This window comes from Lithobates pipiens, unplaced genomic scaffold (genome assembly GCF_037356315.1).
Source record: "Lithobates pipiens isolate NorthernLeopardFrog02 unplaced genomic scaffold, aLitPip1_a1.2 Scaffold_30, whole genome shotgun sequence".
Taxonomy (NCBI): Eukaryota; Metazoa; Chordata; class Amphibia; order Anura; family Ranidae; genus Lithobates; species Lithobates pipiens.
The window spans coordinates 28738820-28751924 of NW_027507791.1; the positions used below are offsets into that span (position 1 = coordinate 28738820).

A 13105-nucleotide genomic window follows, 5' to 3' on the forward strand; every position below is an offset into this window, starting at 1 on the left:
ACAGCTCTGCTTGCTTTCTTTTTCATTGGGCATGGTGACTGGCCTCGTCTCCGCCCCATCCTGTACTGGTCTGCAGGCAGCCTGTAGTGGGTGGAGCCTTTGAGGCCCCTCCCACAGCTCTGCTTTCTCTTTTTCATTGTGCAGGGTGACTGGTCTTGTCTCCGCCCCATCCTGTACTGGTCTGCAGGCAGCCTGCAGTGGGTGGAGCCTGCTGGGCCCCTCCCACAGCTCTGCTCAGTGATGATGTCACATAAAATGGGATTTCTACCCTTTGCGGTTATGGAGGAGGAGGAGATTTATCTGACATTTGTCGAGTCCGGAGTTCAGCTTTAGGGCCAGGAGGCAGAAAGGCAGTAAAACCTCCTCTGTGCTCCAGTGCAGAGCTGGAGGAAAGGATGGAATGACTGTACAGGGCCGTGTGCAGTGCGGGTCAGGAGATCAGCCCATGGCAGAGCGCCCTTCCGCAGGCAATAGATTTATACCTGACCGACTTCCCAACTTTTACATTTTCAATCCCAGAACAAATCTTTATTTAGCGCGACGATTGTACGCGGGGCGCCTCCCCCTCCCCCCAGCTCCTACTTCACCATCGTCATTTATATCTCAGAATGTCCCAGAAGCTGATTGGAGGAGATAAGGAAAGCGAGCGGAGTTCTCATAAAAATAGCGGAAGGAAGAGAGGCCCCCGCAGCGGTCAGGACCCCCTCCTATCTCCCTGATCATCAGACACTGCTGCGCCGTTCCTGCAGGTCAAAGACGCAGGCGGCACAAGATGGCGGCCACCCTGGAAGTTCGCTATTAAACCCAAAACGTCACACACACTGCAGTTTACCAATCATTAGATGTGATGACTGCATTCCTTTTCATTTTTTTCTAATCCGTTTTCACCCAGTAATCTGGCCAGCAACACCTCCTGCATCAGAGCGCCCCCCGCCCACTCTGGAGGAAGGAGCAAAGGGGGCACCTTGGGAAAGCCGCAGAAGCGAGTCCCACGCATGTGGTGGTGAGCGAGTCCCACGCATGGTAATGGGCCCCTGTGATTGGCCTTTACCGCAATCTGTGATAAGGGGGGCGTGTGGGAGGCGTGTTCTGGGACGACGTCCATGGATGACCTCCCAGAACAACAGAGCGGTGCTGTAGCCATCTTTCCACTATGACCTGTCCTGGGCTGACAGCACTGCTCCGCCATAGATACAGCACAGGGAGAGAGCGTTGTCACCCCAGGACAGGAAGTGTGTTAATCCCGGGCTCAACAGGTGAAGAAAACGAAACTAACGCAGCCGTCACATCTAAGCACTGGTAAGCTGCAATATGGGACATCATTTTTTGGGGGGTTAGATGTAAAAACTGATCATCGCCACATTTGTAGTTTGTGTCTCTGCCCCTCCCACAATGGGGAGATTTCCTGCAGTAGTTTGTGTCTCTGCCCCTCCCACAATGGGGAGATTTCCCCCAGTAGTTTGTCTCTGCCCCTCCCACAATGGGGAGATTTCCTGCAGTAGTTTGTGTCTCGGCCCCTCCCACAATGGGGAGATTTCCCCCAGTAGTTTGTCTCTGCCCCTCCCACAATGAGGAGATTTCCCTCCAGTAGTTTGTGTCTCTGCCCCTCCCACAATGGGAAGATTTCCCCCAGTAGTTTGTCTCTGCCCCTCCCACAATGGGGAGATTCCCTGCAGTAGTTTGTGTGTCTGCCCTTCCCACAATGGGGAGATTTCCTGCAGTAGTTTGTGTCTCTGCCCCTCCCACAATGGGGAGATTTCCCCCAGTAGTTTGTGTCTCTGCCCCTCCCACAATGGGGAGATTTCCCCCAGTAGTTTGTGTCTCTGCCCCTCCCACAATGGGGAGGTTTCCCCCAGTAGTTTGTGTCTCTGCCCCTCCCACAATGGGGAGATTTCCCCCAGTAGTTTGTGTCTCTGCCCCTCCCACAATGGGGAGGTTTCCCCCAGTAGTTTGTGTCTCTGCCCCTCCCACAATGGGGAGATTTCCCCCAGTAGTTTGTGTCTCTGCCCCTCCCACAATAGGGAGATTTCCTCCAGTAGTTTGTGTCTCTGCCCCTCCCACAATGGGGAGATTTCCCCCAGTAGTTTGTGTCTCTGCCCCTCCCACAATGGGGAGGTTTCCCCCAGTAGTTTGTGTCTCTGCCCCTCCCACAATGGGGAGGTTTCCCCCAGTAGTTTGTGTCTCTGCCCCTCCCACAATGGGGAGATTTCCCGCAGTAGTTTGTGTCTCTGCCCCTCCCACAACGGGGAGATTTCCCCCAGTAGTTTGTGTCTCTGCCCCTCCCACAATGGGGAGATTTCCCGCAGTAGTTTGTGTCTCTGCCCCTCCCACAATGAGGAGATTTCCCCCAGTAGTTTGTGTCTCTGCCCCTCCCACAATGGGGAGGTTCCCCTCAGTAGTTCGTGTCTCTGCCCCTCCCACAATGATGAGATTTCCCCCAGTAGTTTGTGTCTCTGCCCCTCCCACAATGGGGAGGTTCCCCTCAGTAGTTCGTGTCTCTGCCCCTCCCACAATGGAGCTCCATTTTGAATGTACTTACGTAAGCGTTCAGCGCGTCATTGGCCTCCCTCTCGGAGACGCCGGTAGTCATGGAGGTCACCAGCGTCATGCAGCGCTCCAGACGCTGAAAGAGAAGAGAGAGAAGTGAGGACAGCGATCAGCAATGTAAACGTTCCTTTAAATTAACCCCAAACAAGAAGATTCTCCTGAGAAGACAAATTACTTTTTTTTGTAGCTTTATTTGTCACCAGTTAAAATGAACAATTTCAGCCAAAGTGGCAGCTTGTCATCTTAGTATTGTCATAGTATTCTGAACCTGAAGACATCAGTCTGCTGCGAGCAGGAGGGGGCATTTCCGCAGTCTCCCCTCCCCCAGTGATCACACTGTACACTGTAATGAGTCCCAAGGGGCAAAGCTGCAACAGGGGGCTGATTTGTGTCAGACATTTGTGTCCATCTCAGTCCAGAAAGTAGATGGTGAACCTGGATGATGCCTGAACACAGATGGTGGTGTTCTTCCGGAGAGGAGATATGATGAAGGCATTGTCCTGTGCATGGCAAATCTCAGGAGCCAGGTGGTGATTATGGCTAGAAACTGCTTTCTGGCACCTGAGCTTTTGTCAGCCCATTCCCAAGCGTGAGGAACAACTATTGCCTGACGCACCAGACATGCAGTCCCATCAGCGCCGCCCATCAGCGCCTATACTATAGCTCAACAGTGCCGCCACCCATCAGTGCCTCAGTAGTGCCCATCAGTATCATCCATCAGTGCCACCAATCACTGCCTCATCATTGATGCCCATCTGTGCAGCCCATCCATGCCCATCAGTACAGCCCATAATGCAGCCCATCACTGCCTCAGTGCCTATCAGTACCACCTATAAGTGCTGTCTCATCAGTGATGCCCATCCGTGCAGCCCATCCATGCCCATCAGTATCGCCCATCACTGCCTCATCAGTACCACCTATCAGTGCTGTCTCATCAGTGATAACCATCCGTGCCCATCAATGCAGCCCATCAGTGCCCATCAGTACAGCCCATCAGTAACCATAATATAGCCCATCAGTGCCCATCAGCACAGTCCATCAGCGTCCATAGTGCCGCCTATCAGTGCCCATCAGTACCACCTATCAGTGCTGTCTTATCAGTGATGCGCATCCGTACAAGCCCATCCGTGCCCATCAGTACAGCCCATCAGTGCCCCTAATGCAGTCCATCACTACAGCCCATCAGTACCCATAATTCAGCCCATCAGTGCCGCCCATCAGTGCCGCCCATCAGTGCCGCCCATCAGAGTAGCCCACAATGCAGCCCATCAGTACAGCCCATCAGTACAGCCCATCAGTACAGCCCATCAGTACCACCTATCAGTGCTGTCTTATCAGTGATGCGCATCCGTACAAGCCCATCCGTGCCCATCAGTACAGCCCATCAGTGCCCCTAATGCAGTCCATCACTACAGCCCATCAGTACCCATAATTCAGCCCATCAGTGCCGCCCATCAGTGCTGTCTCATTAGCGATGCCAATCTGAGTAGCCCACAGTACAGCCCATCAGTACAGCCCATCAGTACCACCTATCAGTACCACCTATCAGTGCTGTCTTATCAGAGATGCGCATCCGTGCAAGCCCATCCGTGCCCATAGTACAGCCCATCAGTACCCATAATATAGCCCATCAGCGCCCATAGTACAGCCCATCAGTGCCACCCATCCGTGCCCATCAGTACAGCCTATCAGTGCCCCTAATGCAGTTCATCAGTACAGCCCATCAGTACCCATAATTCAGCCCATCAGTGCTGCCCATCAGTACCACCTATCAGTGCTGTCTCATTAGCGATGCCAATCTGAGTAGCCCACAATGCAGCCCATCAGTACAGCCCATCAGTACAGCCCATCAGTGCTGTCTTATCAGTGATGCGCATCCGTGCAAGCCCATCCGTGCCCATAGTACAGCCCATCAGTACCCATAATATAGCCCATCAGCGCCCATAGTACAGCCCATCAGTGCCACCCATCCGTGCCCATCAGTACAGCCCATCAGTGCCCCTAATGCAGTCCATCAGTACAGCCCATTAGTACCCATAATTCAGCCCATCAGTGCTGCCCATCAGTGCTGCCCATCAGTACCACCCATCAGTGCTGTCTCATCAGCGATGCCAATCTGAGTAGCCCACAATGCAGCCCATCAGTACAGCCCATCAGTGCAGCCCATCAGTGCAGCCCATCAGTGCAGCCCATCAGTGCAGCCCATCAGTGCAGCCCATCAGTGCAGCCCATCAGTGCAGCCCATCAGTGCCTCATATGTGTGAAAAGGTGATATTTCATATGGGTACCGTGTTGTATGACTGAGTGATTGTCAGTGTGACGGCACTGAAAGCTGAAAACAACCTTGGCTCTGCCACTCAGCAGAGGTAAGTTTCTCTCTCTCTCCTTCACATGCCCCTCGGTGTATTCTGATTGTCCTGCACCTCTACAGACACACATCGGGGCTACATAAGAGAAGGGATTCCGTTGTTGAAAATAAAGCTTTGCTATTAAAAAAAAAAAAAAAAAATGGCTGCCAATGTTTTTATCCGGCTCCTGGACTCCAAGCAAATTTGTGAAGCGTTGGATCACACAATCGCTGATCGCGCTGTCCCTATATAAAACACATGCGATGACGGCGATTATTTCTAGAAGCTTCTTCTGGTCGGAGGAGATAAGACACAAAGCTGAGCGATTTTTATTTTTTTTGCGGCTCTCTGCGTTTTTATTATTTTTTTTTGTAAGACGTAAAATCCATTTTCTGGCGCTCACGTTCTCTGCCCGAAAACCTCATTACGGGGACAATACGCACACGCCGCTTTGAAATCGGAGCGCCGGGAGAGAATCAGGTCAGACGCAGCGTCGCGTGTGACGGGAAAGGATTAACCCCTCAACTGACGCGGCAAAACGTCGCAATCCATTTACACCGCTCCCGAAAAATTCAAAACCGACGCCGGGGCGTTCCCATGGCGCCGAGCAACTCAAATGACTTTGGGAAGAGGAGTGCTGAACGCTGAACTAAAATCCAATGAATATAAAGGGGCGGGGCATGGGACAGTCAGGCTGGGGAGGAAAGGGCTAGAATGTTGCTGGATGTCTTCCAGACAGAAAAATGAGGTGGGCTCCAATTACTGCAGCTTCTAATGAACATTGTGAGAAGCTCACAGCATGCAGCGATATCAGAAGACAACCAGGAGAGGAGCCTGTAAACCCGGGAGGATGGGGGCCAGATTTTTTTAGGCAAGATGTTGGAAATGGGATGGAGACATGGAAAATTCCAGAATCCGGCGCAGTTGTAGGAAATTGATGGAACGTCGTCTGTTCTCCCACCACCAGTAATGAGAGTTTCCTGGCGCTGTGTGCAAGAGAAGATTGCTCCCCCCCCCCGAGTTCAGCAATTAATGGACCTCATGGAGCAGATTGGATGTCTGAGGCCCCGGAGAGAAGATTGATCCTCTGGGGTCGGCAATAAATGGACCTCATGAAGCAGATTGGATGTCTGAGGCCTCAAAGAGAAGATTGATCCTCATGGAGCGGATTTCATGTCTGGGGCCCGGAGAGAAGATTGATCCTCATGGAGCGGATTTCATGTCTGGGGCCCGGAGAGAAGATTGATCCTCATGGAGCGGATTTCATGTCTGGGGCCCCGGAGAGAAGATTGATCCTCATGGAGCGGATTTCATGTCTGGGGCCCGGAGAGAAGATTGATCCTCTGGGGTCGGCAATAAATGGACCTCATGAAGCAGATTGGATGTCTGAGGCCTCAAAGAGAAGATTGATCCTCATGGAGCGGATTTCATGTCTGGGGCCCGGAGAGAAGATTGATCCTCATGGAGCGGATTTCATGTCTGGGGCCCGGAGAGAAGATTGATCCTCATGGAGCGGATTTCATGTCTGGGGCCCCGGAGAGAAGATTGATCCTCATGGAGCGGATTTCATGTCTGGGGCCCGGAGAGAAGATTGATCCTCTGGGGTCGGCAATAAATGGACCTCATGAAGCAGATTGGATGTCTGAGGCCTCAAAGAGAAGATTGATCCTCATGGAGCGGATTTCATGTCTGGGGCCCGGAGAGAAGATTGATCCTCATGGAGCGGATTTCATGTCTGGGGCCCCGGAGAGAAGATTGATCCTCATGGAGCGGATTTCATGTCTGGGGCCCCGGAGAGAAGATTGATCCTCATGGAGCGGATTTCATGTCTGGGGCCCCGGAGAGAAGATTGATCCTCATGGAGCGGATTTCATGTCTGGGGCCCCGGAGAGAAGATTGATCCTCATGGAGCGGATTTCATGTCTGGGGCCCCGGAGAGAAGATTGATCCTCTGGGGTCGGCAATAAATGGACCTCATGGAGCAGATTGGATGTCTGAGGCCTCAGAGAGAAGATTGATCCTCTGGGATTGGCAAATAATGGACCTCATGGAGGGGATTGAATGTCTGAAACCCCCGAGAGAAGATTGCCAATCCCAGAGGATCAATTAATGGACCTCATGGAGCAGATTGGATGTCTGAGGCCTCAGAGAGAAGATTGATCCTCTGGAATCAGCAATTAATGGACCTCATGGAGCAGATTGGATGTCTGAGGCCCCGGAGAGAAGATTGATCCTCTGGGATTGGCAAATAATGGACCTCATGGAGCGGATTGAATGTCTGAAACCCCCGAGAGAAGATGGCCAATCCCAGAGGATCAATTAATGGACCTCATGGAGCAGATTGGATATCTGAGGCCCCGGAGAGAAGATTGATTCTCTGGGATCCGCAATTAATGGACCTCATGGAAAGGATTGGATGTCTGAGGCCTCGAAGAGAAGATTGCTCCCCCCGAGATCAGCAAATAATGGACCTCATGGAGTGGATTGGATGTCTGAGGCCCCAGAGAGAAGATTGATCCTCATGGAGCAGATTGAATGTCTGAGGTCCCATAGAGAAGATTGATCCTCATGGAGCAGATTGAATGTCTGAGGTCCCAGAGAGAAGATTGATCCTCATGGAGCAGATTGAATGTCTGAGGTCCCAGAGAGAAGATTGATCCTCATGGAGCAGATTGAATGTCTGAGGTCCCAGAGAGAAGATTGATCCTCTGGAATCAGCAAATAATGAACCTCATGGACATGATTGGATGTCTGAGGACCCGGAGAGAAGATTGCCCAACAAGGAACCTCATGGAGCAGATTGGATGTCCTAGGCCCCCGAAGAGAAGATTGGTCCCCTGAGATCAGTAATTAATGGAGCCCATGGAAAGGATTGGATGTCTGAAGCCTCGAGGATTAGACCAGCAATTAATGGACCTCAGAGTGGATTGAATGTCCGAGACCCCGGAAGGAGCATGAATCCCAGCTCAGCTAGAGACGGATCGCATCCCACTCATCGATTGTAGTTGGTGGGATGGTGTGATCTATCACAGGTAAGGACAGTGGGGAAGGAGATGTTGGGGGAAGACTTGGAGTCAGTGTAGGAAGTACCACCACTGTAGATCAAACGCCATGTGATCACTAAAAGCCAACGATGTGAAAGTAAGCATTGGGTCAGGCCAGGGCATGTGATCATTCAGGGCCAACCAAGCGGCAGCATTAAGTCAGGTCACATGATCATTCAGGGCCAACAAATTAAGCAGTCTCAAAGAGATCCTTCTGGAGGACAGCTGTTCCCCGGCACAGGCAAGGCTCTGGAACCCCAGCATGGGTGCAAATTCCAGCACAGAGGAATTGACCAATGGCAGCCTTCAGCTTCAGTCTGGAGCCTCAGCTAGATCCAGTCATGTTGGCTCAGCATACATTTCTTCCCCCACCCCAGATTGCAAGCTCTGACCCCAGGGTCTCCAATAAGAGAAGACCAACTCGGAGAGAAACCAATTATCGGAGAAACTGTGTTCTCTCCCAGCAGCCCCCACACCTAGCGCTGACGGTGAAGTATTTAGGTTAGTACATGAAAGACCCCAATTATCCGGCGCAGAGACCAAAGCGTTCCGGAGAAGAGGCACACGGCGGAGCGGCTGAACGTACAGAGTATTACACATTCTCTTTGAGCTGCATCAGCTCGGAAAAACTAACAGCTCCTCCGGGCCCCGAGCCGCCGGTACAAAGAGATTAGCTGATGGTGTTCGAGGGGCCGCCATGTACAGAACATCGCATTCTGTAATGGGGAGAATGGTGTCTTGGTTTACCCTTTCCTAGCCGCATCATACAAAGCTATGCAGAGCGACAGTTAAACAACTCAATGATCGGCCCACAGCCGAATGATGCCCATACACGGGCCAACGCCCCGACTGGTCCACAGCCAACTGATGTCCATACACGGGCCAACGCCCCGACTGGTCCACAGCCAACTGATGTCCATACACGGGGCAACACTGCGACCGGTCCACAGCCAACTGATGTCCATACACGAGGCAATGCTCAGGCAACTTCAGGTCAGGCCGGGCAAAATTTCACCCAGAACTGGGCTTCGGCACTACCCCTTACAGCTTCTGGCTATAGACAGCTCTAGTAGAGCTACCAACTGGAAGCACTAAAGTACAATGCATGCGCATACAAAGTTTCCTGCACAGGGCTGTGCACCCCACCCTTCTCCCCCCACCGCATTCGACACCACTCTCCTACCGCCGCCTTCCTCGGCACCGCTCTCCTACCGCCGCCTTCCACGGCACCGCTCTCCTACCGCCGCCCACACCACGTCTACGGGCCTTCCTTTATCTAGATACACCACGTCTACGGGCCTTCCTTTATCCAGATACACCACATCTACGGGCCTTCCTTTATCCAGATACACCACATCTACGGGCCTTCCTTTATCTAGATACACCACGTCTACGGGCCTTCCTTCATCCAGATCCACCACGTCTACGGACCTTCCTTTATCTAGATACACCACGTCTATGGGCCTTCCTTTATCCAGATACACCACGTCTACGGGCCCTCCTTTATCTAGATACACCACATCTACGGGCTTTCCTTTATCTAGATACACCACGTCTACGGGCCTTCCTTTATCTAGATACACCACGTCTACGGGCCTTCCTTTATCTAGATACACCACGTCTACGGGCCTTCCTTTATCCAGATACACCACATCTACGGGCCTTCCTTTATCTAGATACACCACATCTACGGGCTTTCCTTTATCCAGATACACCACGTCTACGGGCTTTCCTTTATCCAGATACACCACGTCTACGGGCTTTCCTTTATCCAGATACACCACGTCTACGGGCTTTCCTTTATCCAGATACGCCACGTCTACGGGCCTTCCTTTATCCAGATACGCCACGTCTACGGGCCTTCCTTTATCCAGATACACCATGTCTACGGGCCTTCCGTTATCCAGATACGCCACGTCTACGGGCCTTCCTTTATCCAGATACGCCACGTCTACGGGCCTTCCTTTATCCAGATACGCCACGTCTACGGGCCTTCCTTTATCTAGATACACCACGTCTACGGGCCTTCCTTTATCTAGATACACCACGTCTACGGGCCTTCCTTTATCCAGATACACCACGTCTACTGGCCTTCCTTTATCCAGATACACCATGTCTACGGGCTTTCCTTTATCCAGATACACCATGTCTACGGGCCTTCCGTTATCCAGATACGCCACGTCTACGGGCCTTCCGTTATCCAGATACGCCACGTCTACGGGCCTTCCTTTATCCAGATACGCCACGTCTACGGGCCTTCCTTTATCCAGATACGCCACGTCTACGGGCCTTCCTTTATCCAGATACACCACGTCTACGGCCCTTCCTTTATCTAGATACACCACGTCTACGGGCCTTCCTTTATCTAGATACACCACGTCTACGGGCCTTCCTTTATCCAGATACACCACGTCTACTGGCCTTCCTTTATCCAGATACACCATGTCTACGGGCTTTCCTTTATCCAGATACACCACGTCTACGGGCTTTCCTTTATCCAGATACGCCACGTCTACGGGCCTTCCTTTATCTAGATACACCACATCTACGGGCCTTCCTTTATCCAGATACACCACGTCTACGGGCCTTCCTTTATCCAGATACGCCACGTCTACGGGCCTTCCTTTATCCAGATACACCACGTCTACGGGCCTTCCTTTATCTAGATACACCACATCTATGGGCCTTCCTTTATCCACATACACCACATCTACGGGCCTTCCTTTATCTAGATGGCAACTCACCTCCTCATAGAAGGTTAGTCGATTGGTTTGGCAAGAACGATTCTTCATGAATCCATGCCAATTACTGCTAATGATACCGTTCTCATTACTAAAATCTTCTATATAGTCCCTTATCATCCCCTCCAAGAGTTTACATACTATTGCTGTTGGGCTGACTGGTCTGTAATTCCCAGGGATGTATTTTGGGCCCTTTTTAAATATTGGTGCTACATTGGCTTTTCTCCAATCAGCTGGTGCCATTCCAGTCAGTAGACCGTCAGTAAAAATTAGGAACAATGGTCTGGCAATTGCTTGACTGAGTTCCCCAAGTACCCTCGGGTGCAAGCCATCCTGTCCCGGTGATTTATTAATGTTAAGTTTCCCAAGTCTAATTTTAATTCTGTCCTCTGTTAACCATGGAGGGGCTTCCTGTGATGTGTCATGAGGATAAACACTGCAGTTTTGGTTACTGAAGCCCCCCCATTCCCTTGTGGAGACTGAGGAGAAGAATAATTTCAATACCTTCACCATCCCCCCCATCCTTTGTAACCAGGTGTCCTTCCTCATTCTTTATGGGGCCAATATGGTCTGTCCTCCCTGTTTACATACTAGTGGAGTCTGGGGGGCGGGGGGAGAAACAGTAGGGAGTTGGGACCATTGGGGGTAGAGTCTGGGGAACACCAGAATCAAGGTAGGACTGAGGGGGTGGAGACTAGGGTAACACCTGGAAGGAGGTCAGGTAAGACCTTAGGTGTGTAATCTGGAAAACTGGAAGGAGGTGGGGCCATGGGGGGGCGGAGTCTGAGGAACACCTTGAAGAAGGCGTAGACAATGCATAACTGTGAGGTGCCGCGCCCCCACCCCCGCTGCAGTAACACAGCGAGGGTGGCAGTATGACGGTGCTGCATATTCATGTCGGTGTTCATCCTTCTAGATTTCCTCAGAACAAAAAAAGTGACAAATTAGGTCAGAACCCGCGAGGAGCGGCGCTGCTGACAGCGAAGGCCGCGCTGACCTAATTGCGAGGAGTACAGCGGGGCTCTGGGTGTTGCCATACCAACCATAAACCCCGGTCTGCAGACACACGGCTCTGAAATATGGAGCTCATTTCCTACATTCAATTATCGCCTCGCGCAGATCTCCGAGCCCAGACAGCAAGTGCGAGAAAAACATCCGCCAACCGCCCCGCCGCTACACGATGCCGATAGGTGGCCTGGGGCAATTAACCTTCTTAAGGGAGAACTCTGGCTTTCGCTTCAGTCTTGCACAGCTGTACCGGCTCCTCTCCTGGACTGAAATATCTTCCTCGGATTTCACTGCACACTGTGAGCTTCTCATAATGTGCATTAGAAGCTGCAGGCAGTCAGATGTAGCCTCTCATTTCCTGGCTAGAGGATTTCTAGCATCATCTAGCCCTCTCCTCCCCCAGCCCGATTGCCCTGGTACCACCCATTTTATTCAAAGGATTTCAGTTCATGGAAGCTCAGCATCACAAAGAGAGGCTGCAGCATGGGCCCAGGAGCTTACCCCCTACCGGTACAGAGATCACCTGGGCCCAGGAGCTTACCACCTACCGGTACAGCGATCACCTGGACCCAGAAGCTTACCCTCCTAGCGGTGCAGCGACCACCTGGGTCCAGGAGCTTACCCCCTACCGGTACAGCGATCACCTGGGCACAGGAGCTTACCACCTACCGGTACAGCGACCACCTGGGTCCAGGAGCTTACCCCCTACCGGTACAACGATCACCTGGGCACAGGAGCTTACCCCCTACCGGTACAACGATCACCTGGGCACAGGAGCTTACCCCCTACCGGTACAGCGATCACCTGGACCAAGGAGCTTACCCCCAACCGGTACAGCGATCACCTGGACCCAGGAGCTTACCACCTGCCGGTACAGCGATCACCTGGGCCCAGGAGCTTACCACCTACCGGTGCAGCGACCACCTGGGCCCAGGAGCTTACCCCCTACCGGTGCAGCGACCACCTGGGCCCAGGAGCTTACCCCCTACCGGTGCAGCGACCACCTGGGCCCAGGAGCTTACCCCCTACCGGTGCAGCGACCACCTGGGCACAGGAGCTTACTATCTACCTACTAAATGGGCTTCCAATGTGACACCACCACTGAGCGTCGGGTGGGATTCTACCGGGGGGGGGGGGGGTACAAGAACCCAGCATGCGCGGGTGGAGTGGTCCTTTAAGAAACCCATAACTGGCTGGGAATGAATAAAACCGCTGGCTCAGTTTTCCGCCCGTTGCGGCGCTCGCTATCTCGCTGCGCAGATTACAACACAAAGAGCGCCTTCAGAGCTCCTGACAAGCAAAATCCTCACAAAAGAAACCCGCTGCCTCTTCTCCGTGACGCCGGCCCACCCCCGGGGGGCTCGCTCCGCCACGCCGAACAATACCGCGAATTACACAATACAGATGGTTCTCATTA

The 13105-nt window shown here is 52.4% G+C and overlaps 1 protein-coding gene across 1 annotated transcript in view; it reads right to left on the bottom strand.

Moving 5' to 3' along the window:
* INTS3 (integrator complex subunit 3) overlaps nt 1–13105 on the bottom strand; it is a 144176-nt gene that overhangs the window by 110679 nt on the left and 20392 nt on the right. The window contains 1 exon segment of the mRNA XM_077463837.1: nt 2540–2623. Coding sequence (XP_077319963.1) covers nt 2540–2623 — 84 coding nt within the window.